This window comes from Leptinotarsa decemlineata, unplaced genomic scaffold, assembly GCF_025532065.1.
Source record: "Leptinotarsa decemlineata unplaced genomic scaffold, Ldec_3_MD MMD2_P_RNA_scaffold_9, whole genome shotgun sequence".
NCBI lineage: Eukaryota > Metazoa > Arthropoda > Insecta > Coleoptera > Chrysomelidae > Leptinotarsa > Leptinotarsa decemlineata.
The window spans coordinates 15918685-15945763 of NW_027412536.1; the positions used below are offsets into that span (position 1 = coordinate 15918685).

The window sequence follows — 27079 nt, forward strand, 5'->3', positions numbered from 1 at the left end:
ATATCTCCTTTCAATTCAAGTAATAGTTTATAATCTCAAATACTGTCACTAATTATTTCGAACTCAGAATTTGATCCCAGTAATTTTTTCACAGCAAAATATATTATTTGTAAACAAAAATCCTAGAAAACCAGTTCATAAGCCAAGGTATGGTCAGAGACAATGAATAATACCATTGTTCCTGGAGACGTTGAGAAACAAAACAAAGACCACCAATGATAGTTCAAAATATTTTAGAAACGCCTATATTTTTCTCTGCATTTTCGTCAAATTGAAAGAATTGAACCGTAGAAAATTACCACAACCAGACAGCGTATAAAGTTTTGGTGGTTTTCATCAATTATCTTATCAATGATGTAGTATTTATTATTGACACATAAACTTGAGAGGTCATTTTGAATAGTTAAATATGTTTCACATCTCCAGTTTGGTCAATATGCAAAAAAAGCCGCAAAATTTCAACAAACCACTGAATTTTCCTTGAAAAATATTTCATAACGACTCGCGAAGGTGAGTTCACTTGCGAACATTATTATTTTATGTTTTACTTCATGCATTCATATTTTATGATGGTGTTATTCTAATTTTATTGAAAAACCAAATTTTTGAGAGCAAATTAAAACCAATCAAATTTGTGTGAAATTGTTTCATTCGGAATCAAAGTTTGAAAGAAATCTGGATTGCTATGGAACAGTCAAGATGCCATGATATAAATAGACATAAATATCGTTCATTTTTTGTTTATTTTTGGTACAATAACTGCTATCAAGAAAATGCCGTAAACACAAAGGAAGCATAAAACATACCTAAGCAATTAATGCTTGTGTCGTAGTGTTCCATTCTTCCATTTGGGTATCTTTATTTACTTGTAAATGTAAATAATAATATTGAGTAGATGGATTCGAAATTTATCAAAAAAATTATTTTATATTAGTTGGGTTGGTTAGGACAATGGGAAAGAGAAAATGAGAAAGAATAAGTAATAAGTCATAAGTAATAGAGGGATGTGTATCAGTTGAAAATTAAATGCAGTGTTATGTTTTCGAGGATAAAACTTTTAATGCTTCGTTTGTAGTTTGCCATTTTTGTTATATGCTTAACTTTTAGAGGTAATATGTTGTCTAGTTTAGATCCGAAATAAAATATGTATCTTTGTGTATGACTCTTTCTGAATTTGGGTATTCTGAGAGATTTTCCGCCAGATTTTTTTTATAGTCTTGTTTGTTTTTGAACATCTACTGAAGACATTGATAGGAGTATAAACCCTTGACATTCAAGATGTCAGTATCTTTATATAGTTGGTGTGTTGAGAATAGCCTAGGTTTCTTTAATAAGGATTTTCATCAAAAAGTGTTCTGTTTTGTTTGAAATCGATTAATAAGTTATTACTTTTTTCACACAAAACATTTTTCACAACAAGATATTTTGTTTCCTTACTAAAACTTGCGAATTATAAATTCTGTAATTAAATCATCATGCTCATATGTTACATAAGAACTGAATTATTTTGGAAATATTATTACATCAATTGTTTGTTATAGAAATATCCGTGAAAACTGTCAGGTCAGTTATTGCTTAGTCCAAAAACACTGACCAGAAATTTTGATGGACTATTTCATGATCGATAAAAATTGTACTCGATAAATATTATCAAGTCCCATTTTCACAACGCGCATGTTTTACATATTTGAATCTACCTGAAATATTTAAAATGATAAATCGATTTGTCATTGATAGCTATGTTAAATACTTGACTTTTTATGATATTTGCCAAACATGGATAATACTATTCTTATTATTTACATTATAAAAGTTATCCTTTTTTAAAAGTGAAAATGTTAATATCCAAAATTGTCATCGCGTTATTTATTTCAGATTTCTAATTTTGTTTTCGTTTTCGTGTCAGTTTTCGAATGTTTCCCATTCACTTCTGATCTCCACACTTTTGCATCTAGGAACAGCAAATCATTTTGGAAACATTTCTTCATTATGATATGTCCTGTGTAAAGGACTCGTCTTCGAATTGAACATAACATTATCGAATAGAACACTGCCGGAGTCCAACATTTGTTCTACTGGCAAATTCGTTCTGGTTACAGGACCCTTATTCTTCAGTAGCTTTTTTTGTTTTTTTTTCTCAATTCAGAATTACTGAAAATGCTCACCTGAGAAAAAAAGTTGTAGTTTGTTCAAAATGTGATGAATATTTATAATTCAGGTAATTCTTGCATTTCTTTGTATGCGATTTCATATGAGTTTCTTTGATTATTATTCAATAATCATTCAGATGTGCTCTTGATGACCTGTCATCTGGTAATAACTTAGTGGTCAAGAACGAGACTCAATCTAAATTTCTAGCTATTCACATTGACAATAAGCTCAAATTTATTGAACATATCAAACAACTTAAGAGTTGCTGTATTAGAACTGCAGAAACAGGCTATCAGGTATATGTGTAAGATTAAACCCCGTGATTCATGCAGACACAAATTCGTTGAGCAAGATTTTGACAGTGATTGCTTTGTTCATTTTGGAATCGGTTTGCCTCATTTACAAAAATATGTCCCTATTTGAGGCTTCACGCCATTCTTATAGCACCCGTTCTACCGCGTTGAAATTGCCAATTCTTTTAACAAATTTGGTCAGGAATTCTATTTATTACAATGGGGTCAAGATGTTCAATCACTTTCCCTCAGATATATGACAGGCAAATTTGACCAACAAAATGTTTAGAATAAGAGGAAAAACATTTTTGACTGATAGACCCTATTATAATTTGTATATAATGATAAATTTACGTGACAAAATGTGCATATTTGCATTAAGGTCATATTAGATTTTTCTTTATATTTTTGTTTGAATATAAATGTTTGTTTGCCTGGTGCAATGGGTATGTTTATTTATGAAACTTTATATACTTATAAGTATATAAGTTTATATGTCTATTATACATGTGTTGATAATAATTTTAAAAAAATCTGTACACAACCATCTTGATACAAAATTTCGACGTTGAATTATAGTGTACGTTCTAACTTTACTTTTTTGTAAGTGTTTTTATATTCAATTTTATATTTCTATATTTGTATTTTCTTTCACAAGCTTTGTCCACAAGATTTATTCTTAATGACAATAAAGTATATTATTATTATTATAAGTCAACATTGATCATATCATGATCATATCAAATAAGCTAATAACATTCAATTACATTCGATATACTGGTACAGAGAAATCATGATATGATCCAAGTCGGCGTGATAGAAATGATTTAATGATCCAAAAATTTTTCGCTTCTTTCGCCCCTTCAATTTCCTTTTTTATTTTTCTGTTTCAGCACCTGTGATTATTGTTGATATTCACAAACGTTGTCTGATGACCTTGAAAGATTTTGTATGCTAGAAAATAAATCTTTCATGCATTTCAATGCATTGAATGAATAACCTCTCTGAATAAGGATTTGGTTGAGTATATTAGGTTCCATCCAATCCTTTTCCAACCTCAAGTCATTATGCGCATATCCAACAAATGATTATTCATTGTATTCCACTCAGCATTCACGAAGAGTTCAGAATGTTGATTTTTAGTTTCGAAATATCAAGTTCATACGAATGACGTCAAAGAAACCGGCCGTGGTGATCCTATCTGTACCTTGTAATACATGTTTTGTATAAAATATCAGACGGAAAATAACATCCAATAATTACGAAGAGAACGTTTAGCAGAAGGTAATTTGATCAGCGTCATTCGACTATCAGTACTGATTTGAATATAGTTTACGAGATAGGCTGGTGTGTTAGTTGTTGGGTCAATAGTATGAAAATATATTTGTACCGTTTCAGTGAAAGTTACTGGCAAACATCAATTTATCAGTTTCTGCACTATTCAACAGTTAGGACTTTCTCTAACGATAAAAAGTGTTCCAGAATGTTTATTTCTAAATAATAGTTATGCATAGAGGTCATATTAGGTTAGGTCCAAAGTGAGTGAGTCTATTCGACCCTCCACCACAACTCGCAAGGGTTTATTGTGGCTCACATCTATTCACATTCGACCAAATAAACCCAGCTTCTTAACGAAGCTGATTAGTTTGTATGGTGAGTGGTCATTCAGATCAGATGGTAAGAGTGTGGCTCTGCCGAACTCTAAAAACCTGATTCGATCCCCAGTGGGGCAGGCACAAGGTATGTGCTCTGCTGTTTCATCATTTTCCAAACAGAGGCGACACACACTGTCTTCCGACAGTCTAAGTCTCTGCATTTGATGATTCTGATGGCAATGACCTGTAAGAAGGCCTGTTAGACATCGTGGTTCATCCCTACTGTAGTCCAACAACTGTATCAAGCTTCGAAGGGTGAATAAACGCCTTGGAGGAATCTGCCAGTTCGTCAATCTTCTTGTCATCCAGGTGTTCAATCTTTGTTTGGCAAAGCCTAAAGCGATGCCAATGGCATGTTCTGGTCCGATGAAGCTGCTTGCAGCACCCTCCTTTGCAAGCGAGTCAGCAGCCTCGTCGCCTTCCAGGCTAGTATGGCCAGGAATCCAGACCAGAGATAATCTGTTAAGACTTTCTATCGAGGAGAGTCGTTTTTGGCAATTTGCTATCAATTTAGACACTGTTCGGTAGGAGCCAAAAACTTCCAACGCTGCTTGACTGTCCGAGAATGTTTATATTGATTTGCGTATAAGGTTGAATTCTTCCAATCTCTCCGCACACAATTCAGGTTCCTAGGTTCCCAGGCAGATAGATATCTCTGTCCTGGGTTTGCGACTAAAAATACCTGCACCAGAACCTGAAGGTGTTTTCGATCCATCTGTGAACCAACAATTATCTGCTCTTTATATCCCTTTCTCCTGAAGGATTCAGTCCTCTCTACTCGGGAATAGTACTTTATAAGGCAGTTCGGAGTTGACAATTGGAGGCATAAAGTAAGAGGTCATTTCCAGAATGCTGTGACTTCCAGTGTCAACCAACAGTCTGTTGCAACCTGCTTTAAATTGATTTGTGCAATTGGCAATGTACACAAGTCTATATGCAGTCCATCTAGCCTCTCTCTTTAGAAAAATGCGAAGAGGAGGAAGATCTAGAAGGATCTCCATGGCCGCTGACGGTGTGTTAGTGATGGCACCACTGATGGCCAGACAAACCTGTCTCTGTAAGCCAGAGAGCTTCGCCTGAGCCGTTTTCTATAAAGCCTTCGGCCACCAGGCAATTGCACCATAAGTGATCATTGGTCTGACAATAATCACATAAATCCAATGGATTTGTTTGGGATCTAAACCCCAAGATTAACCACAAATCTTCCGACATGCCCATAGAGACAGTCTGGCTTTATGTAAAACTTTTTCCAAGTGAACATTCCAGGTGAGTTTTTTATCAAGGACAATGCTGAGATATTTTACCTCCGTTCCAAATGGAATGACCCTACCATTGAAGGAAAGTAGCGATAGATCATCCAACTTTCTCCAATTCCATGTTACATGCCATCAAAAGGTTTCAAATAGAGGAAAATTTTGTACATTCATCTTAGAATAATAGCATCAGAAAAATTAACGACTGAAACAATAATTTCACCATTGTATTGCACTTGAGAAAAATTCCACAGAAACCTCCAGCAAGTATCTCTCTAGTACTCTGATAGTAATAAAAATAGAATCCTTGAAAATGGTCTTGGTAGTTAACCAAACATCGGTTAAATGAATATTTTTTCCGCACCCAATATGTCACACTTAAGTTCATTCAGGAAGGTGAATATCTAACGATGTTGATGTAGGTCAGAGAAAACAGTGGATATCTGTAGAGCGTGAACCGTTTTTAAGTAGGCGTATACTCCTCCTCGATATCGAAATCGATATTTTTCACCAGTGGTAATTCATAGTTATTTATTTGTATGAATTACCGTCATTTTGGCAAATAGGTGGATTTAATATGATAGGTAATACATTTCATTACAAATAATTACAGCTTTGTTAAAGTACATACATATGAACTGATAGTAGGTACACAGATTCATGTAACATTTGTAATGGTAAAGTACCTAACTTTTTCAGTTACTCTACAGTTGTACTCATTTCATTTTATATCCACAGAATTTAGCCTCTATGTTTCATGTTTTCGCCTAGTTCGAAAAGATAAATGGGCCCAAAGTTTCCATAGGAAAAATGGTTTTTCAATCAAAAAGGTAATCGCAGTTTTTAGTCATTCCTTATCGAATAAAGCAAGTAGCATGCGTTGTATTATTCATTGAAAAATCAAAAACAATAGGTGAGTTGACATGATTTAGTTTTTTCAAAGTAAACAAAACCAAAAATAAAAGTGGCAACAGGAAGATATGTATAAAAAGCATTCTACTGAAAAGACAACAACAGGTTGATCAGAACGTCTCTTAATAAGAAATTAGAACAAATCCGAGATTCGAGTGAGAAATTCAACACTGTTCATTGTAACCTACAGACAGACCAGACAATTTTTAAGCAATGACGAAGAATAACAAACCTTCTATTGGTATGACTTGAACAGCCGCCTACGTTTCAAAAAAGACCTAAAATCAAACTTTTATATGGTTCAGAATAACGAACAATTGGTCTGTTCTGAATCTGTAGAGTAGGTAGGGTGAGTGTAGGCCCACATCACCTAGGCCACATGTAACCCATTGTGCATCCTCCTAAGGAGTTGTCCTTTTAGGTCATCGTCCATCCTGTCATTTCCTGGAAGGTGGACAAGTCTCTGGGAGACATCTCCTTTATATCGGCAGGTGTAGGCCGACTCGCCGAACACACACTCTCTAATTGACGATAACTCCGGACATTCGCATAGGATATGACTGACAGTTTCATCTTACTGTTCACACATCCTGCATGTAGGTGTGTCCACCAGCTCCATATTATGGAGGTGTTTCCTTAGTTGACAGTGGCCAGTCAGAAATCCTACTGTTAAGCGTAGATTTTTCCTGGTCATTGCCAGATATTTCTTCGGCGCCAGCTTCCCAGGGTCGCCAAGGGTGATCCTGGCAAGATTGTATCCTTTGATTTCATTCCATCTTTTCAAGGATTGAGCATGGGTGTGACATTTGGCTAGTTCCCCATTGTCGAAGTCATCAGGCCGTAGGTGCCACTGGGTCCTAAAATTCTTAGTCCACCTGCTTCCTCGGCTGAAGAGTCGAAAATGCGATTACGTTTACCCCTGTTGTGCCCTTTAATCTACCTCAGGATAATGTTACTATCTACCGAGGCTTTGGCTAGATCTTGGTGGCACTCTAGTACTTGCCCTGAGATAACACGTTGTCTGTTCAAGGCTAATAGGGCTTGTTTGCTGTCAGTGCAGATTGTTATGTTTTTGCCAGAAATTCATTTCCTGGTTATTTCTTTTGTGGCCATGGATATACCAGCCAGTTCTGTTTGGACCACGCTGGTATTTTTTCCCATTCCCCACTTAATCCTTAGGCTTGGTGATCTGGAGTACACTCCATATCCTGAGCCTTCTTTGGTGTTTGGGCCGTCTGTATGCATTTGTAGCATCTGATTCTGTGTTCTGTTTTATTTGTATTTTATAGTGTTTATTAAATACAAACCTGGGTTCAATTGCATCCCTGGTTGCCTGCAGCAGAGGTTGCGCAGTAAGCGCTTCTCGCCATAGGCTCAGCCTCAATTGACCCATTCCTACTTCGAGGTTTACACCAGCCGTGCGCAATCGTAACATGGCCATTAACGCAACCTGCCTAATGTACATGTCCAGAGGGGTCAGACCAGTAATTAATTCCATTGCCGCGGTTGGTGCCCTTCTCATGGCTCCTATGATGTTTAAACAAGCCAATCGCTGAATTTGATATAATTTTTGCATGGCCGTTGCTTGTAGAACATTCGGCCCCCATGCAATGGCTCCTTACGTTAACATAGGTCTTATTATTGCAGTGTAGATCCAGATGACCACACGGGGTGAAAGACCCCATGAGCGTCCCTTTGACCTCCGACATTGCTCATAAGCCACATATGCTCTTTTTGCTCTACTATGTAGGTGAAAGTTCCATGTTAGCTTCCTGTCGAAGATAGTACCAATGTATTTCACCTTTTCAGAAAAGTTTATTTTGCTTTTGGAAATTTTGGGATGTTTTAGCCCGATAAACTTCTTTTACTGGTGAAAGAGACCATCTAAGTCTTCTTGGGATTGATCGACAGTGAGTGTTCCTTACGCCATGTTTCTATTAATTTGAGCCCATTCTGCGCTCTATCACAGAGTGTGTTCAGGAATTTGCCTATCTGTTTGATATGTATGTCATCTGCATATGCCATTGTGTAGAATCCATTATTGTTGAAGTGGTTAATTGTGGTATCCAGAACTATGTTCCAAAGAAGGGGTGATAAGACCCCTCCCTGTGAACATCCTCTCATGACCAGTCATCTGACTGTAATGTCTTCTACATTGATACTTATTGCTCCACTAGAGAGCATCTTGAGTAGACTGTTACAATCTCCATAATGCGTTCAATCGTAAAACACCGTTTCTGCTTCGGAATAAAGATATCAATTTGAATATTTAGTAACCAATTCCTGCTTATGAATGCATTCTTCGAATTTAAAAAAACTTATCAATTATTATGACGGTTTCCAAACAAACCTCACTTGATACCACCACACAGGTAGGCTGAAAAACGTTTCAATGTTTTAAGAAAGAAATACGGGGTGCCCACTAACGGGGGGTGCCAACTCAACTATACCGTGATCAACAACAAATTTGTTATAAATGATGACAGTAAAAAAGAAAAATCAAATTTTTATATATGAATGAATTTATAAATGTATAATATACACATGTATATACCTATACATACAGGGTGACAATTCGAAAACTTAAAATGACTATTTCTGAGCAAATGAAATATATGGAGGAGGAAACAAAATGATGTAATAGCTAATTTGTTTTCATTTACCCTTCCCCCGCAGCCACCCCAATTCCATAGTTTTAAATGGCAACTCCCTACTTGTGATACCTATCTAAAAGCTTCTAAGAAATGCTCTTCAATGGTACCCTTCAAAGCTATATTCGATGTAGTACTTTTTGGTTTATTAAAAAAGCATTATTTATTTAAATTAAAATTTTGTTGTCTATTATCAATTCAAGAAGCTCGGCAGTCTTGAATTATTCTTTCCTTCAGTTGCGCTATTGAGTCAGGTTGCGTTTTAAAAACAACAGATTTTAGTTGGCACCAGAGAGAGAAATCTAGATTTTCTGATTCATGAGTTATACGAGGTTCAATAGATTTTTGTAGCATGTGAGCATACATTTCGCCATTTAAATTCCCTTCTATAAATAATGGACCAATAATTGTATCTTCCAATATATCAACCCAAACATTGACTTTTTCATGGTATTGCGTATGCCTTTCTCTGAATAGTCGTTTGTTCTCGTCACACCAGTAATGACAGTTACGTTTATTTACGTGCCTATTTGAATAAAAAGTGCACTCGTTACTAAAGCAAATATTTTTGATGAGCCGAGGTTCTGCGATAATTCTAGTTGTCATAATTTTACAAAATTCAATTTTTCTGTCGAGGTCATTACAGGATTTGCATTTTATATGGAAAAAAATTATGTAATTTGAGTACTTTAAGTAATCCGGTTGTTGTAGCTGCCTGACGAGTCGATGAAGTGTGATTCATTGCAAACTGTCCGAGTACTTGAGTTTGCGTTGCTTCGTCCAGTGGTCTTGGTTGATCCTTATTTTTATTTGTGACAGTACGAGTTTCTTGAAATTTTCCTACTAATTGGCGAATGTACACTTGACTTACATTTCTCTTCCGGTGCCACTGGTTGAATACTTTAGTTGTTCTTTACAAACACTGTTTTTCTCTACCATAAATAAAAATCATTTCCACACGTTCAGCTGTGCTGTACGCCATTGTTGCAGATGAAAATTCTGTTTCTCATTTTCAACGTATCGAAATAATAATCAAATGTATTAAATAAGAGTATCGTTTCCCGTATCGTGAAAAATTCAATACAAAAATACCTCTTAAACACGTATATTTCAAACACTCCTTTTTGTTACTTTCACTCATCAACTAAGTCAAAGGTACAAATAAACAAAAATAGTACAGGTGTACAGAGTTTTAATATCAATGCTCAATCAATCAATTAGTTAAACTTGGAAATACCTTGAATGTGTTTGATGAGAGACAAAAATAAATACAGATGAAATCTCAGAGTGGCAAATGCGCTAAATGGTTGTGTCAATTCCAGTTCGTGAAACTTAAGAATGTTCTCAAATGAAACACAACAGAATCCAGAAAGAAAATGAATATGTAACATATCTGGCATACATTTTTTTGAAGGCATTCGGGGAAAACTGTTAACTACAGCCTTGCAGATTATGGTGAAATTCTTGACTCACGATAGTCGTCTCGAGGTTATTTCGCGAACCTTTTAATTTCTTATACAATATTTGCTGAAAACGTTTGTCAGGTAATTATACTGGAAACCTTCGAGAAAATTTTTAATGACATAACAATGTGTCTGTATCGGATTTGGCGATTTCTTCTTGCAAAGAAATCAGTATCCAGCTGTAGTCGAACTTGTGTTTGTCAATTCATTATATACTAAACGATTTCTTTTGTAAAAAAATGTATTCGTCTAGTGAGGCAACCCATATTATAACAAATATATTCAATATGCAAAGAGTAGAGATAGCTGAGGGAGCATTTGCCGATGACATAGTACTGATAGCTGAAAATGAAGAACGATTACAACATAATATAAAAATATGGAATGAAACACTGAAGAGAAAACAAATGAGAATAAACAAAGATAAAACCAGGTGATGACCATAGGAGGAAAATGAATAAATATAATGATAGATGTTAAAAAAAAATAGAACAAGTAAAAGATTTCAAATATCTAGGCGTAACAATAGACGAAAAAGGAAGACAAGAAGCAGAAATTAACAACAGAATCGAGAAAACCATAAAATTGTACTATACAATGAATAAGAACTTCATCAATAAAAGAGAAATTTCAAGACAGACAAAACTACAAATATTCAAAACAATATATAGGCCAGTGTTAACATATGGATGTGAATCTTGGATATTAACAAAAAAAATCAAAAGTAGAATACAAGCAACAGAAATGAAATACCTGAGGAGAATTATAAGAGTGACAAGGAGAGATAAGATGAGAAATACGCGAATAAGAGAAGAACTAGACATAGAAGACATTATTTCATTTATAGAACAAAAACAATTAGAATGGTGGGGACTCATACAGAGAATGCCAAACAATAGACCTGTGAAACAAATCTATGAAGCGAAAACACAAAACAAGAGAAGAAGATGAAGACCTGAAAAAACCTGGAACGACATGATAGGAAAGATTCTACAAGGAAGAAATAAACAATGGAACGAAGTAAAGACACTGACTAGAGATAGAAAGGAATGGAAAAAGTTCGTAAAGCAACAATAAAATGATAACCCGACACCCTGAGGGTAAAAGGGTTCAAGATTATATTGAATATATATATATATATATATATATATATATATATATATATATATATATTCAATATGTCTCAGTAAATCGAATCAACAAATTTTCAATGTTGAATAACCTGTTTTTTTCGCTGAAAATAACGGATGAAACTTATTTTCATCTGAGATCTAGTCTCAGCAAACAATTCACCAAAACAGTTGTTCAAAACATCTGCTGTATCAGTAAATATTTATTGTCAACAATTAGTTCCACCAATTGAAGGGCTTCAAGCCCTTCTTAAACTTTTACTAGATGTGAAAAGTGTTTTGTCGTGTAATATTTCTTGTAGTGATAATGGCAGCGATATAAAATTGATTCATTTGTAGTTAACATCCAAGAGCATCGTTCGTGGCCGCATATCACCCTGCGGTCATTCAGCTGTCGGCACGATTCCTTACAACTTACCTCTTGGGTAGGCTGGTCCACGGTGGCATGTTTTGCAAAGGCTTTTGGGAGGATATAGTTCCCCTCACCCTACTTATTTTTGCCATTGACCACGAGTCCAGCGACCTCGTCCGTAAGATCACATTGGCTTCTGGGACAGGGCCTCCAGTCCTCTGGCCGTTCTCCTATCCACCACCTGGGGACGCGCCCGATATGTAACCCAACCCACGGGACGTCGTAAAGTTACACTCGAGGAGATTTATTCAAGGTCATTGATGAATCTATTACTAAATCTAACATTAGTTATGATAAAATGGTTCCGTCGCTTTCAACTGACCGGGCCCCAGCAATGATTGGCAAAGAAAAAGGTGTTGTAAAGAGAATCAGGAATGAAAACTCAAGTGTAATATCGTATCAGTGCATAATTCACCAGGCAGCCCTTTGTCTTAGTGCTACACTGAAAGAAGTGATGGACAACTTGGTCAAGCTGATTAATTTTATGAGATCTCATTCTGCTCTTCAACACCGACATTTCAAGGAGTTTCTTTCTGATAAAATTTTCGCTGGCTAAGTAAAGGTCAAGTTATTGAAATTTTCTGGCTGATAGAAGAAGAAGTAACCTCCTTCTTGCCAAACTTAGATACGGAGAGAGCCAGATATTTTGAAATATTCAAGAGCGCTCAACATAGAACGGAAAATCAATATGTGATCTGATACATAACGTGTCTGCTTTTCGTTGCGAGCTGGATATCTTTGTATTCATATTCTGGCAATTCTTTAATATAAAAATAACTCTGAAGAAGACATTGCAGTGTTTGGAAAATTGCTGGCCGATCTTAGGAATGAATTTGCTACAAGATTCCAAGACTTTGCAGAGTTGGGCAAGCTATCTCCGTTTCTTAAATCTTCATTTGAAGCTGATGTAGCAATATAATGGACAGATGTAGCTGCCAAAGACATAACGCAAATAGAGATAATTGATTTGCAAGAAGATGTGTCTTCACAAATATATTAAACCGTCTCCACCGAATTATTTTGGAACAAACATGTTCCAGAAAAATACGAAAATCGCAAGAAACTGGCTACAAATTTGGCCACTATGTTTGGCTCGACATAAGTATGTGACACATTTTTCTCAAAGATCAATTTTGTGAAAACCAATATCGTTCGAGATTTACGGACGCACACCTAGAAGACACACTTTGTATATGCTGTTCCTCTAGAGAACCAAACTATAAAAAACTGGCTCAAGACCGTCGATGTAATTTCTCACATTATTTTAGATCTTGTTTTTTATAATTCAGAATTTGATTTGAAACCAAAATAATACATAGGTAACACTTGATTTTTATCAGTGTTTTTTCTGGACCTAGTAAATATGTTCCCACAGTTACCGGACCCCAACTAAAACTACTTGCCGACCCCTGGTTTAGAGCAGGGGTCTCCAAACTTTGAAGCCTTCGGGCCATAATGATTTTTTTAGTTTGTTCCAAGGGCCAATTTCTGCCCTTAAATATATTTCTAGACTAGGATAATCTCATTAGTGTTTTTATTTTACGGTGATTCATTTCAATTATTTGTTAGTTATTAATATGCTTAAACTTATATACTTAAGTTGAGTTTTCTTTGTCATCATTTCTGTCGTTAAGTTTTACCTTGCAAGTAAATAAAACCGAGTAATTATCATTCTGTTTTCTTCTTCAACTTATCACAACAATAGTAACAACAATTAGGTAATCATTGGCTATCGCGGGCCAGATTGATGACAGTAAATCATTGGCTGTCGCGGGCCGGATTGATGACACTGGCGGGCCGGATTTGGCCCGCGGGCCGTAGTTTGGAGACCCCTGGTTTAGAGGAATCGTTGATATATAACTTTTACTTCAATCATCTATCGGTGGTAACGTACTGAGTTGATAGTGTTTTCAGAGATATACTTAATTGACAATTCAATCATATATGATGAAACCTACAGGTAGATACTCGATACGGAATGAAGGTTATACTTGCACCTTTGTTTGTGGGTGAATATTATGCGATTTTGTTTGCTTATTATCAAAATTATGGGCTATTTGGAATAACGTAGATATTCTCACTAATCTGGCAATGCTAGCCTTTTCGAAACCAATAGATGTAATAGACCATCTCAGATCATTTCAAACCCCACTATCTTTCAAGTTTGTATTTCTACAATTTTTTTTATTAAATAGTTGGACAATCACTAATCAAAATATCAGTTTTTCCATGTTAAATAGTGAAAAATGTATTAACCATTTCCTAACCAAAAAAATATACTCTTGGTGAGTAATACTTGAATAGTTTCAATCAACCTGCGGCGGAATAAGACTTCATCTCTTAGTAGTGTAGGTGAATGAACTAACTAACGCCGGCTTCTTGTCTTACAGAAAATAAAACACGGAAATCCAAACTATCCGACACGTTTTTATCTATTCATGCAGGTCTGATATAACAGTAAAATATAAATTTCATTGGCTCGTTTGTTGATTATTTTTAATGTGCATAACAGACTGTTTGATTTCCTGTGAAATTTCAAAAAGTCCTCATTTGGCTTCATTCGAGCGAGAAATGGAAGTTTTGAGAACACTAACTGATTATTATAACATCCAATTCAGGTCAAAATATTTACCGCTAGATGAGTACCTAGATGAACACCGGCGGATACACTTTCCGTGGGGTATCCGTATAGTAATAATAATAATGTCATCATTTGAAAGCGTTTAAGCGAGTTGCTTTTGAGTAGAGAATTTGTCGACTTTAGAGAATTATTTGACAGTTTATTCTGTCAACGTGGTAATATTGCCAACGATGGATATCCCTCGAGTATTTTTCCCATCAACGCCGGTGTTCCCCAGGGATCCATATGGTCTCCAACCCTCTTTTTATTGTATATTAACGACTTATTGAAAAAAACCAATAATCCAATATATTGCTTTGCTAACGACAGCACACTTGTCTCGTTACTGCATTTGGATTCCAGGACATCGGCTACGGAGGCACATCTTCACTGGCAGCAGGAGATTGCATATCTTAATGAGGATCTAGAAGTGATTTCGAATTTGGGTGAAATTAACCAGGTTCAATTCAATGCTACAAAAACCCAGGCATCGGTTTTCTCCAAGAAGATAAATGTCTCCGAACCGGGTATAATAATGTCAAGTCAGACAATTCCGCTTTCTGCTTCGATAAGTTTGTTGGGAGTTAAAATGTATACCAATATGTCTTGGCACAATCATGTCGCTGGAATTGCAAAGGCTGCTTCTCGAAAGCTTGGGAACACTGTTCCCAACCAGAAAACTGTACATACCTCAGCAACTTTTGATGCTTTTGATGCAGATCAGACCTTCTTTGGAGTATTGGTCTCATGTATGGAGCTCTGCCCCCAAACAAACCCTGAAGTTGCTGGATTCCCACCAGAAAAGAGCCATCCACCTGATTGAAGACGCGAACACGTACTACCTTGATAGCCTGGAACATCGAAGAAAGGTTGGAGATTTGTCTCCCTCCTATAGATACTTTCATGAGTAGTGTAGCTGTAGCTGCTTATCGTTTTGAGTTTCAACTCAGTACACCTCGAACTTCACTGTTCAAGAACTCTTTCATCTGGAAAACTGGGTTCATGTGGAATAAACTTCCTGAGAACGCCTTTCCAAATGGATTTAATCTCCAGCGATTCAAATCCAATTTCACACAGGCACCGCTCTGAGAGCGCTTCAAGGATTTTCCTGTAGTGCTTGTTTTTTGTCTTGAAAAAATATCAAGAAATGGCTGCACCGACTGATCGTCTATGGCTACACCGATTCGTTTGATTTTATATTATACTTAGTAATAATGTGACCATCCAATCGAAAAACCAAAAGTAGTGATGAGAAAACTGATAATGCAAAAATTTCCTCTGGGGAAATTTACATTCCAGTTACCAGCTTGGTCAATTCCCATCAGTCTTCCCGGAAATTCGCAAGAAACATTACCGTGGAGCATCAACGATATGACCTATACTTCCACTTCAGGAGATGAATATGTCAGATCTATCTACTTCAGTGTGTGCTGTGAGAACATCTAGAGCAGTGAGTATGTGACCTCATCATCTTAGATTCGTAGTTGTAGACGGAATGTGACTTCTGCAAATTGAGTTTTCTTCATCTCCCGAACAGTGTTGCATTTCTGGTGATTGAAAAAGTGTTTGTTTCTGGAATATTTGCCATGAAGGTTATAACTGTATGTATGAACTATGGAAAAACGTGAATTATTTTGAGATTATACTTTACAGAACACTATACTGAATGAATTGAAGGGGTTATATTTTTAAGAGTGATTAATTTTTGGGAAAGAAAGTTTTTGGATATCTACTACTCCATCTTGATACAAAAAATGTGGGAATCCATGTATAGGGTTACTTATTTTCAAATTGATCAGTTCCTTCCTTCCTTTGGAAAATTCCCATATTTGTTGTATCAAGATGGAGTAGTAGAAAGCCAAAAACTTTCTTTCTCAAAAACTATACTAAATCTCCTTAGAAGCTTAGAAGTCTTCAATTTTTTTTAAATCATCCGTCACATTTTAATGACATGTTAAAAAAACTTAATATTCATGATAATGATCAATAACTATTTATTCCAGATTGTATGTAACACGCTTTTTGCTGGTGGATTTGCAAGACATAAAACTCGAAGTCGTCTCCACAATTTATTATCACCCTCAGATGTAAGAACGGTAAAACCATAAATCCGTACATGTGTCGAACCTATATAGGTTCATTATCAGCTAATTATTTAAAAATCACAAACTTCCGTCATTTTACTAAATATTACTATTTCATTACTATTAACATGTCATTGTGATTATGTATTCCTTGGTAACATGTGATAATTTTCTTCTCCATAATTTTTAAATAATCAGCCGATTATGAACCTATATAGGTTCGAAACATGTACATGATTGATGGTTCAACCGGTCTAACATCTGAGGGTGATAATGAATTGTGGAGACAATTTGAGTTTTTATGATTCGCAAATCTACTAGACTCCATTTCGAAATATAATGGACTTCTACCACAGGTTTTGTTGGAAGGTTTTCAAACTCTTCGGTAATTTCTTCCATTTGTATATTTAACAATCAAATATATATATTGTTACAGCTATTTCCTAAATGAATAGACTGAAATCATAATGTTCCGTATTAGTTGAAAATTGTTAACATTAGAATAAACGATCACTTTCAATTTACTAAGTCATTAACGAATCATAGTTAAACTTCCAATTGTAGTGCATACCGAGGTTGCTGGGTTAGTTCTTTCCCACAGTTTCTTTTCTTACACGAAACATTTGAAACGCTCTGTTTCAAAACACAATTAACAAATATAATGATACACTTTTCTGGAGATGTCATGTGACAAATTGAAAAATTGCTTATTTGACCACAATGATGAGCACTCTCTCTTTTCATTCACAAAATCATGGTAAAATACTGCAAGTAAGTGAAATATTAGAACGGGCTGCCTTCAAATGCTAATTTGATTAAATGGAAGTAGAATATAGCTTTTTCACGAATATAAACAAAGATTATCGTTTTACGGAATTGGAAAATACAATACCGTCACAAATAACCTACTTACATCCTTTTTCTATTTACCTATCATATCACTTACGATAAATTCAAGCTTGAAAAGTAAGAAATAAAGCTTCCTATATTTTTATAGCATCTGTATTTGTAACTAACGTTACTGTAGTTTTGTTCTACAAGGAAATTTTCAAATTGATACAATAAAACAATGACAAGGAGTTTTATATACGGCTTCATTTCAAGCATATTCAAGCCTGAAAAATCAAACACACACAAAACACTTCCTCACTCTTCATATATGAAACAACAAATAGGAAAACAGTTTGTTTTCAAGAATTTCTCTCTTTGAAAGTATTTTTTGAATATATATTTTGGTATAGCCAATTTTCAGTTTGTGAAAGGGCGTTGCATTTTGAAAATCACTCTATTATTAACTAATTTAAGTATCATTCTATTTCAGATTTTCACTGGCCTGTTTACAAAACCGCCGCACGTGTTTCGCTATACGATAGCTTCCTCAAGTTCAATTAAAAAAATAATTAATCTGAGATATTGAGAGCTCTCGAATCATCGTCAAATATGATTCCATTTACGTATGATTAGCATTACTTTAATTCTGCGATTATGATTCTCAGAACAGATATTCACCTGCGGATATGTTGAAGGATTATACGACTATGTGGTAAAAAAATGATAGTAGCATGAATATATTCTGTAAACAAAATGTAAGTGACTATTTTTTATGTAAATAGAATGAATGATTTGTAATTCTGCTGCAACTATGTTTTGGTTTATTGTCGTCAATCTGTGAGTGATTGTGAAGTACATACGAATTAACTATGTACATGCAAATCAACTATGTGGCTTACGATATTTCATTATACAGTGAGTTTCAAAAAGTTTGCCCCATATGGGAAACTTTTTTATTATCCATTTGTCAAAAAATTGGTGTATTGCAGTAAACTTGCGTTTGAGTTGTCGAAATTCTAAATTTCCAAACGGTGTACAGGGTAGACCGAGAAATATAAATTTTTATTACGAGTAAACTATAATGGTATTTCAATGTGAAATTCAGTTCAATTTATCACTTGAATTATTCGAACTAGTATATCGATGTTTGTTGAAAATGGTTTGAATTTTTACTACCATAATAACTATCAGTATGATTCAATGACAAGAGATATATTTGACTAAATGAATTAATGCTGAACAATTAATACACATTTCAAAAACTACACCTCACGATTTGATCTCCATAAACTTTATTTTGAAAACATATAACATCATGTTTCGCTAGCACAGTAGATTTTTCAAGTGATTGAAATCACTTCAAGTGATTTCGATCACTTGAAATAATAAAATAGTCAAAACCAATGAAATGAATGTATGGAAATGAGTGAATTTGAACATTATTATTTTACCAAATGTAAATTATTCGAAATGAATCTTCTTCACTAGCATGTCTTCAATTTTGAGGAATTTTCCAATTTCCTGTTGAATATGGTTGGTTGCGAATTTGTCTTATATTGGATAAAAAATCATCATTCTCAATGTTCCAAAACAGACTCATATTTTTTGTATCAACAGTTTTCGATTTGGGCTAGTGTCATGAAAACGGATGAACTAATTATACCCCAAATGTCAGTTTAAAAGTAAATGCGTCAAAAACAGTAACAAAATGCATATTGAACGTCTCGATTTATCAGAAAAAATTTAAATAATAAGGTTATTTGGTGATGGTAGTCGAAGTAGCAGACAAGTTGATATGGAACGGCAGCCTCCGTGAGTAAACTTTTTACTCATACCGGAAGTGTATTAAAGCATCATCGCGCTATTGATAATCCACATCGAAATCGAAGGTACCATGATGATGATAATGTTTTAGTTTCAATTCGTGATGAACCTCAAATCAGTTTGTGTGAAAGGTCTGGGCAATTAAATTTAAGTAGAGAAAATCAGAAGAGGTCTCGTCAATGAAAAAATTAAACCTCCTAAACCAAAGTACTTGCATACAGTGAAAGAAAGTGACAAACGATTAGATTACTGCTATTGGACCCGAAGGAATTTTTTAAATGATAGAAATTCCCCAAGAAAAATCATGTTCATTGCAAAAATCTTCCACTATGGAATCCGGTGAACAGCCTTAGAATGGTTCAGATCTTATATTACTGGTAGAAGTCGAAAAATAACATTGAGCAACAACAGTTCTGATAGTGAAAAAATTGTACGCGTAGTTCCTCGGGGGTCAGTCCTAGACTCAATTTCATTCTTGCTATATATTCATTCTTGCTTGATATATATTAACTTGATATATCTGGAGCATTTACCTTGTTTGCGGATGACACTACGGTACTTTGACGAAATAAAGATCTTGATACTTTGACTCGGTCTGTCCACTCAGATTTACAAAAAATGAAAAAATGGTGTGAATCGAATGTGCTATAGCTGAATGTTAGTAAAACAAATCCGATAACATTCAAGTGGGACTTAGAACAAGTCTGTAACTGAATTTCTTGGTATATTCTATGACAGTAATTTAAAATTTGATACGCAAATTACTGCTTTAAAAAAAGAATTATCTTCTGGTTGTATTGACATAAATGTCATATCTCGTGAACAGGGATTTTCAGCAGCAATAAATGCATACTATTCACTTATGGAGAGTCATCTCCGGTATGGAATTCCTTTCTGGGGCTTAGGCAGATAGATTTTGATGCAAAGTATATTCGTTATCCAGAAAAGAGCTTTGTGAATAATATTTGAATTGAAGATGCGTGATTCGTGTGAGCCATTTTTCTGCAGGAATAAAATATTAGCAATATTTGAAATATTCATTCGAAAAACTGTCTGCTTACTTCACAAACATAAAGAAAAGTTTGGAAGCCATACAGAAAGGTCTACGCGTAGCGATAAAAAACTTGCCCTTTCACTGCCCACATCATCTTTGACCAGGCAGTTCCAAATCTATAGAAGTAGACAAATATATAATTATCTACCAAAACAATGAATATCAATGAATGAACTTAAAAAATTCAGAAAATCAGTAAAGAACCTTGGTTTGGGAAAATGCTTCTAGAGTTTGGAAGAGTATTTTGCATGCAAATTCTAGAGTTTCGGAATACCACGATGTACCTATATTACGATTTATGTCAAGTAATTTTGAAATTGTGTTGTTTCATTGATAAACATATTTGTACATTTTTTCGAGTCTGATATTTTTTGATTGTTTTCTTTTGTCTTTATCTTTAATCTTCACTGTATTTTTGTGAACACTATATAGTCTTTAAAAAAACAACATTTTGTATATTTTTAACAAGTTATGTATTTATCAACGTGACATCCATTGTCGATAAATTGTATTAAACATCCCAAAAAATACGTTCACTACCAACGAAATAGTATTTGCTCAAAATTGCAAACACGGGTCTACTGAAAATCCTCACTGGGTTATAAGGACCAATACTCTCAAAAAGTTAATGTATGGTGTGGTATTCTAGGTGACAGAATAATTGGACTGTTTTTCTTCAGTAATGCCATTAACCCTGAACGACTATAGAATATTTTTCGATAATGAATCTTGGAAAATCATTGAAAATCTACCCCCCATGTGCGACAAGAAATGTACTTTCAGATATACGGAGTTTCCGTTCATAATTTTCAGATGGTTCGAGAGTGGTTAAAGAATTTAATTTTATTGATGGATGTAGCCGTTACTACGTGGTAAGATATCATCATGAAAAATTAGAAATAATACTTTCTATGTTTTTTACCACTATATTTTGTAACTAACATCACTGCAGTTTCGTCCTATAAGGACACTTTCAATCCGATACAATAAACTCATTTTCCAATACGTTGGATTGGTAGAAATAGCCCATATAAACAATAGCCTCGTCGCTCTCCTGACATAACTCCAATGGGTTTATACTTCTGGGAAACTGTCAGAAATATAATTCACAAGTGTAGGCCACGAAATCGGCTAGAACTTTGTGAGAGAATATGGCAAGCCTGCCGTGAAATGAATATTCCAGAACATAGAAGAGTGGCTAACAATAATAGAAAAAGAATTGAAAAATGTATCAGAATTGGGTGCGGGCCAGTTGAGAGAGACAATATTTGAAACTGACTTCCAATATAAGTGTTTATATTTCATTTCCTGTTGAGTTCGCTTTATTAATTGTCATTTAATTTCGACCGATATCTCTATGACTTTTGTCACTTTCGAAATGTACATGATAATAGATATATCAGTAGATACGCGAGATTGATAGCTTTTTATGAGTTACCAAATACAATAGATATATTGACAATATGATGATAATGATTGCTGGATTCTCGACTCGTAATGTGCACTCCTGTATATTTCAGACTTATGTTCCACTAATTTTGCAATTATTGAAACTATCGGAACGTAGATATGACATTGAAATTCCCGATCGCCCGCCAGGCGATAAAGTAGTCCGCGGGCGCTAAACTGCTACTTCACGCCCTCAAATCCGGGCGATAAAGTGCTACTTTACGCCCGGTCGTGCATAAAAAATAATATACATATATCAGTATTTTGGGTCAACAACTTTCCAGGCACTAATTTTCTCCAACGACTTCATGGATAAAAAATAATCAAAATATAATACTTACACCACTTTCTCAAAAAGGTACTGGACAATTTCGCACAAATCTTTTCTCTTCCCTTCATGTTTATGCACTTTAAAGACACTTTCGAAGCACTTTTTTTTAGGGAACAGCCAAACGTTGACTATTGAAACAACACAAAAATTACTGTTCGCTTTTTTCCAAAGGCAGCTGAAAAGTTTTGTTGGATAATACGAGAATCGTTCGTTGTACCTGTGAAATAAAAAAATGGTTGATAATTCTGAACGATTAAGCAACGACATGAGTCATTTGCACATTTATCAAGTGAGTATTTGCAGAATATATTGAAACTTCACACAGTTGAATACTGAGGTGAAATGACTGTTTTGAGAAACCAACAATTATTCTAATCACAAGTTGAATCAGTTCATCCACCAAAATAAAAATGCGCAGCTTCTGTACATCAATTTTATAAAATAGTCTACAAAGCAATTTGAACTAGTCAAGATAAATGTATTTTGGGAATTTCACAGCAAGTGAAACTTTGTGTGAAATTGTTTTTCCAACTTCTTCATCCTTTTTGGCAATGGTATAACTAACTTTATATTAAACTTTTCATTGATTCTGAATGGATACCAAACCCACATAGGTGTTTTTTAAAGCGTACATTGAAAATTTATGGTTAAGTGAAATTACAAAGTTGTTTTCGATGGAAATTTATGAACAGTTGAAAGCTCTCACCAAACAAATAGTAAATGGCATTACTGTTTATAATATAATTCAAAATAGAACCTGCACTTACCTGTACATCATCTCATCAGCACAAAAATAGGCCTTTTCTACCGCATATTATTATCAAAGTGAACTTTATTAACATAACATATATTTCGTGTATAATTTCATAAATGTCATTCGTGCTCGTTCAACGTTATGAGCACAGATAAACAAGATACTCCTAACCATTTGACAATTATTCAATGCAACTTATCAACAACTAACAAATTCCCTTGTCCTCATCAATAACTCGTTGCACCATTCGTATTTAAAACTTTTGTAGGTAGTAACGTCAATATCGTTCATCAATGACAGTGAACTAGAACAATAGAATCGAGACTCATAGACAGATGTCCAGTTAGTCCAGATTTGAAAGGATAAAATACGTATAAGAACATGGAAATGGTTGCATGATCATAAAACTTCAGATGTGAAATATTCTCTCGATGGAATCTTTAGGAGGGTAGATTGTATCATCATACAAAAAATTATCACATGAAAACTATTATTTCCGATTTATCCAACATTCCTCAAAAAAAGTCATCTCAAATGCAGACTTGACTCAAAAATAGTTCTCATATACGGTCCGAAGAGACTTCTCTTGCCAACAAAAGAAAACACTAGAACAAGAAATCGTATGGTATTATCCAATATGAGAAAACCTACTAGGACCACATAATATAATGAGTGCATCATTTTCTTCAGACATGAACCCTTTTCCAAACTATTCATCTCCGTGGCGAAATCTCCAGATCTGTCTGTAGAGTTGGGAGAATGAATGTAGGCCCACAGCACTTAGTCCACATATAACCCATTGTACATCCTCCCGAGGAATTTTCCTCCTACGTTATCGTCCAATCTGTCTTTTCCAGGAAGGTAAACAGGTCACTGGGAGACATCTCCTTCATATCGATAGGGGTAAGCCAAGACTCACACTCTATGCATAGATGTGTGTCCACTAACACCATATTATGGAGGTGTTTCCTTAGTTGACAATGGCCAATGATAAATCCTACTGTTGAGCGTAAATTTTTCCTGGTATTCGTCAGATATTTCTTCGGCGCCAGCTTCCCAGGATCGCCCAGAGTAATCCTGGCAAGATTGCATCTTTTGATTCCATCCCATCTCTTTAGGGATAGAACATGGGTGTAACATTTGGCTAGTTTCGCAATAGTCGAAGTCATCAGGTCGTAGGTGCCACTGGGTCCTAAAATTCTTAGTCTAGCCGCTCCCTTGGCTAAAGAGCCGGCAATGCGATTACCTTTACTCATGTCGTGCCCTTCAACCCACCTCAGGATAATGTTATTATCTATCGAGGCTGAATCTTGGTGGTAGTCTAGTACTAGCCCTGAGGTAACACGTTGTCTGTTTAAGGCTAATAGGGCTTGTCTGCTGTCAGTGCAGATTGTTATGTTTTTTCCCATTCCTCACTTAGTGGCTTAGTGATCTAAAGTACACGCCACATCCTGAGCCTTCTTTGGCTTTTGAGCCGTCTGTATATATGCGTATTGCATTTGTATCATCTGACTCTGTTATCTGTTTTATTTGTATTTTGTAGGGTTCATCGAACCCTACCTGGGTTAAATTGCATCACTGGTTGCCTGCAGCAGAGGTTGCAAGCGCTCAGCCTCAATTGATCCATTCCTGCTTCAAGGTTTACACCAGACGTGCGCAATCGTAACATGGCCATTAACACAACCTACTTAACGTACAGATGCAGAGGGGTCAGACCAGTAATTAATTCCATTGCCGCGGTTGGTGCTGTTCTTATGGCTCCTGTGATGTTTAAACAAGCCAGTCGCTGTAATTTTTGGATGGCCGTTGCTTGTAGAACTTTCGGTCCCCATGAAATGGCCCGTACGTTAACATAGAGGCCTTATTATTGCAGTGTAGATTCAGGTGACCACATGGGGTGGAAGACCCCATGCGACATCTACAGATATAATGATTTCAAAGTCGGCAATAACTGAAAGATTTGTTGTTGTATCTGTCTGATATTCAGATTGACCATGCTATGTTTTCAGTACGAAGCTGCCTCTCTTCAATTACATTGCTAGTGGGTATTATCGACACATTCGCCTACAAGCGGAAGTTGTGCTTGAAAAGCTACTATTTTTCACTAAGACGGATATCATAACTAATAAAATGGTTCATTGAGGACTCCTGAGCTCATAGGAAGTAAAGGAGAATATTAAAACTGTATGAAGCTGTAATTCGACCTATTTTGAAAAAACTATTCGGTCTTATATGTTCCCTATAAGTGACATCTTTTTCATGTAGATTAGTAAAGCATGCCGTCAGATTTTCACTTTGTTACAGTACCCTACATATCAGGCAAAAGATGCATAATTCCACTCAGTTCAGTAATTTCATTATCGATTCTGTGCTTATGTTCAAGTGTATATCATACAACTGAATGAAGTTTCAATATTACTCAATTCAACTTCCATTATCGTGTGTTAATATCTATGTCTTATTAATGATACTATAAACTATGTTTCAATAATAATTTTCGCAATGTTACCAAGCGCAAAATTTCATTCAAATTGTTCTTATTGAACAATGACACGCAATAGCTTCCATAATAATTTTACTGAATTTACTGCAGGAAATCACAAAAAATATGTACTCATCGCAATTTTCATATGATAGTTTCGTTATCTCCACTTATTTGTTTACTAGTATAATAAAGAACCAGGGATTTAACTTCGGAATGTTTCAGAGTTATTGTCTGTGGAAAATAATTGACAACAATCCCTGACACAAAGCTGTACCCAAAAAGCGTTATTAAAAAATTCCGTTGCAAAACAAATATTCCTAACTTTGGAAAAATATTAATAGCTTCTGAGCAAGTATTAGAATCAGCACTATTCATTATCCACATTCATGCACTCAACGAAATAACAATTGAAAGTAACGATAAAAACAAACTTTTATGGTTTCTTATCGTGGTTCAGATGAAAGTAACCTCAATTTCATTAATTTATGTATCTACTTAGTAAAAACATTTCAGTAATAGTTATTATCCATTACAGATAATTGCAGATAAAATACAGTTTTGTAGGAAATAAATGGAAGATTGAGAACGAAAAAGATTTGGGCCGTTTCTCTTCCACAATCTCAAAAATATAAAAATTTTAACGGAGAACTTTAAACAGGTGTGGGGAAAGAGCAAACTTTTCAATTATCTTCCATGAGTTACTGCATGTATTCAAATTATTTTTCACAAAGCAATATGTTCTGTTCATCAGTAATTTTTCGTATTCAATAAGTTTGCCAATTGAAACAAGAGCTGAGAAATTATAATTTATACCAACGTTTCGTACGCTAAAATCTTCTCATTGAATGTATAATTTCAGTTTCCTCAAATGAACCTTAATCCTTATGAAGTCGGATATCTTGTATATAATATACTTCGGAATTGGTATTTTGAGAGTTTTCTTTTTCTGATATGGAATAATATGAAAGAATCTTTCAAAGTATCTTTGAGAAAACGATATCATATTTTCTTCTGGTATTGATATATTATTTCGATAATACTTGACTCACAGGGCCATCTACGAACAAAATGATTATTTGATCTCTACATTTTTTTGAAAAAATCACAAAAAAATTCGGTAGATTCATATCTGTATCAATGAAACTGTAGCATTATTTTCATAAAAAGCAAAATAGAAAACTTGTTTTTTTCATTACTTCAGGTTCATATTCGGAAGTCCAAAGCATCAAAACAAGCTTACTGCCTATTTCCAAAAATTCACAATTATCAAGTTCACCAACAAAATAAATATCTTTGTTTGGTGAAACGTGGAAATTAATTGAAGAATATCCAAAGAAAAAAGAAAGATTCTAAATGGTCTTGAAAACTTCATTCGACTTGTATTCTGGTATAGGTAATTTGTTATATGGTTATTAATCAAATACATTATCTGGTTCTCGATTATTTATTTTTTATGTATAAGTAGGTATAACTAACCTAACATCTACAAGAGGCAAATCAATAATAGTCAACTAGATATTATTTTCACAGATTTCAGTGAAGTCTTCGACAAGGTTGATCATGAGGTTATGTTGAAAAAAATATACACTGTTGGGCTTTCAGATCGACTCTTGAAGCTGTCAGTTTCGTATCTTATAGACAGGAAACAGTATGTAGTTTATAAGGGATGGGGATCAGAGGATTTCTTCACAAGATCTGGTGTACCTCAAGGGTCCTATCTAGGACCC

The 27079-nt window shown here is 34.9% G+C and overlaps 1 protein-coding gene across 2 annotated transcripts in view; it reads right to left on the minus strand.

Annotated features, from left to right (window-relative positions):
- The window catches only part of emp (epithelial membrane protein), a 226157-nt gene that overhangs the window by 66984 nt on the left and 132094 nt on the right, over positions 1-27079 (minus strand). The window contains exon 2 of one of the 2 annotated variants that reach the window (XM_074170710.1): positions 22124-22330. The exons of the other annotated variant lie outside the window; for it this stretch is intronic. Within the exon in view, the coding sequence (XP_074026811.1) occupies positions 22124-22181 (58 nt within the window). The 5' untranslated portion in view covers positions 22182-22330. The remainder of the gene's footprint in view (positions 1-22123; positions 22331-27079) is intronic. 2 annotated transcript variants of the gene reach the window in all.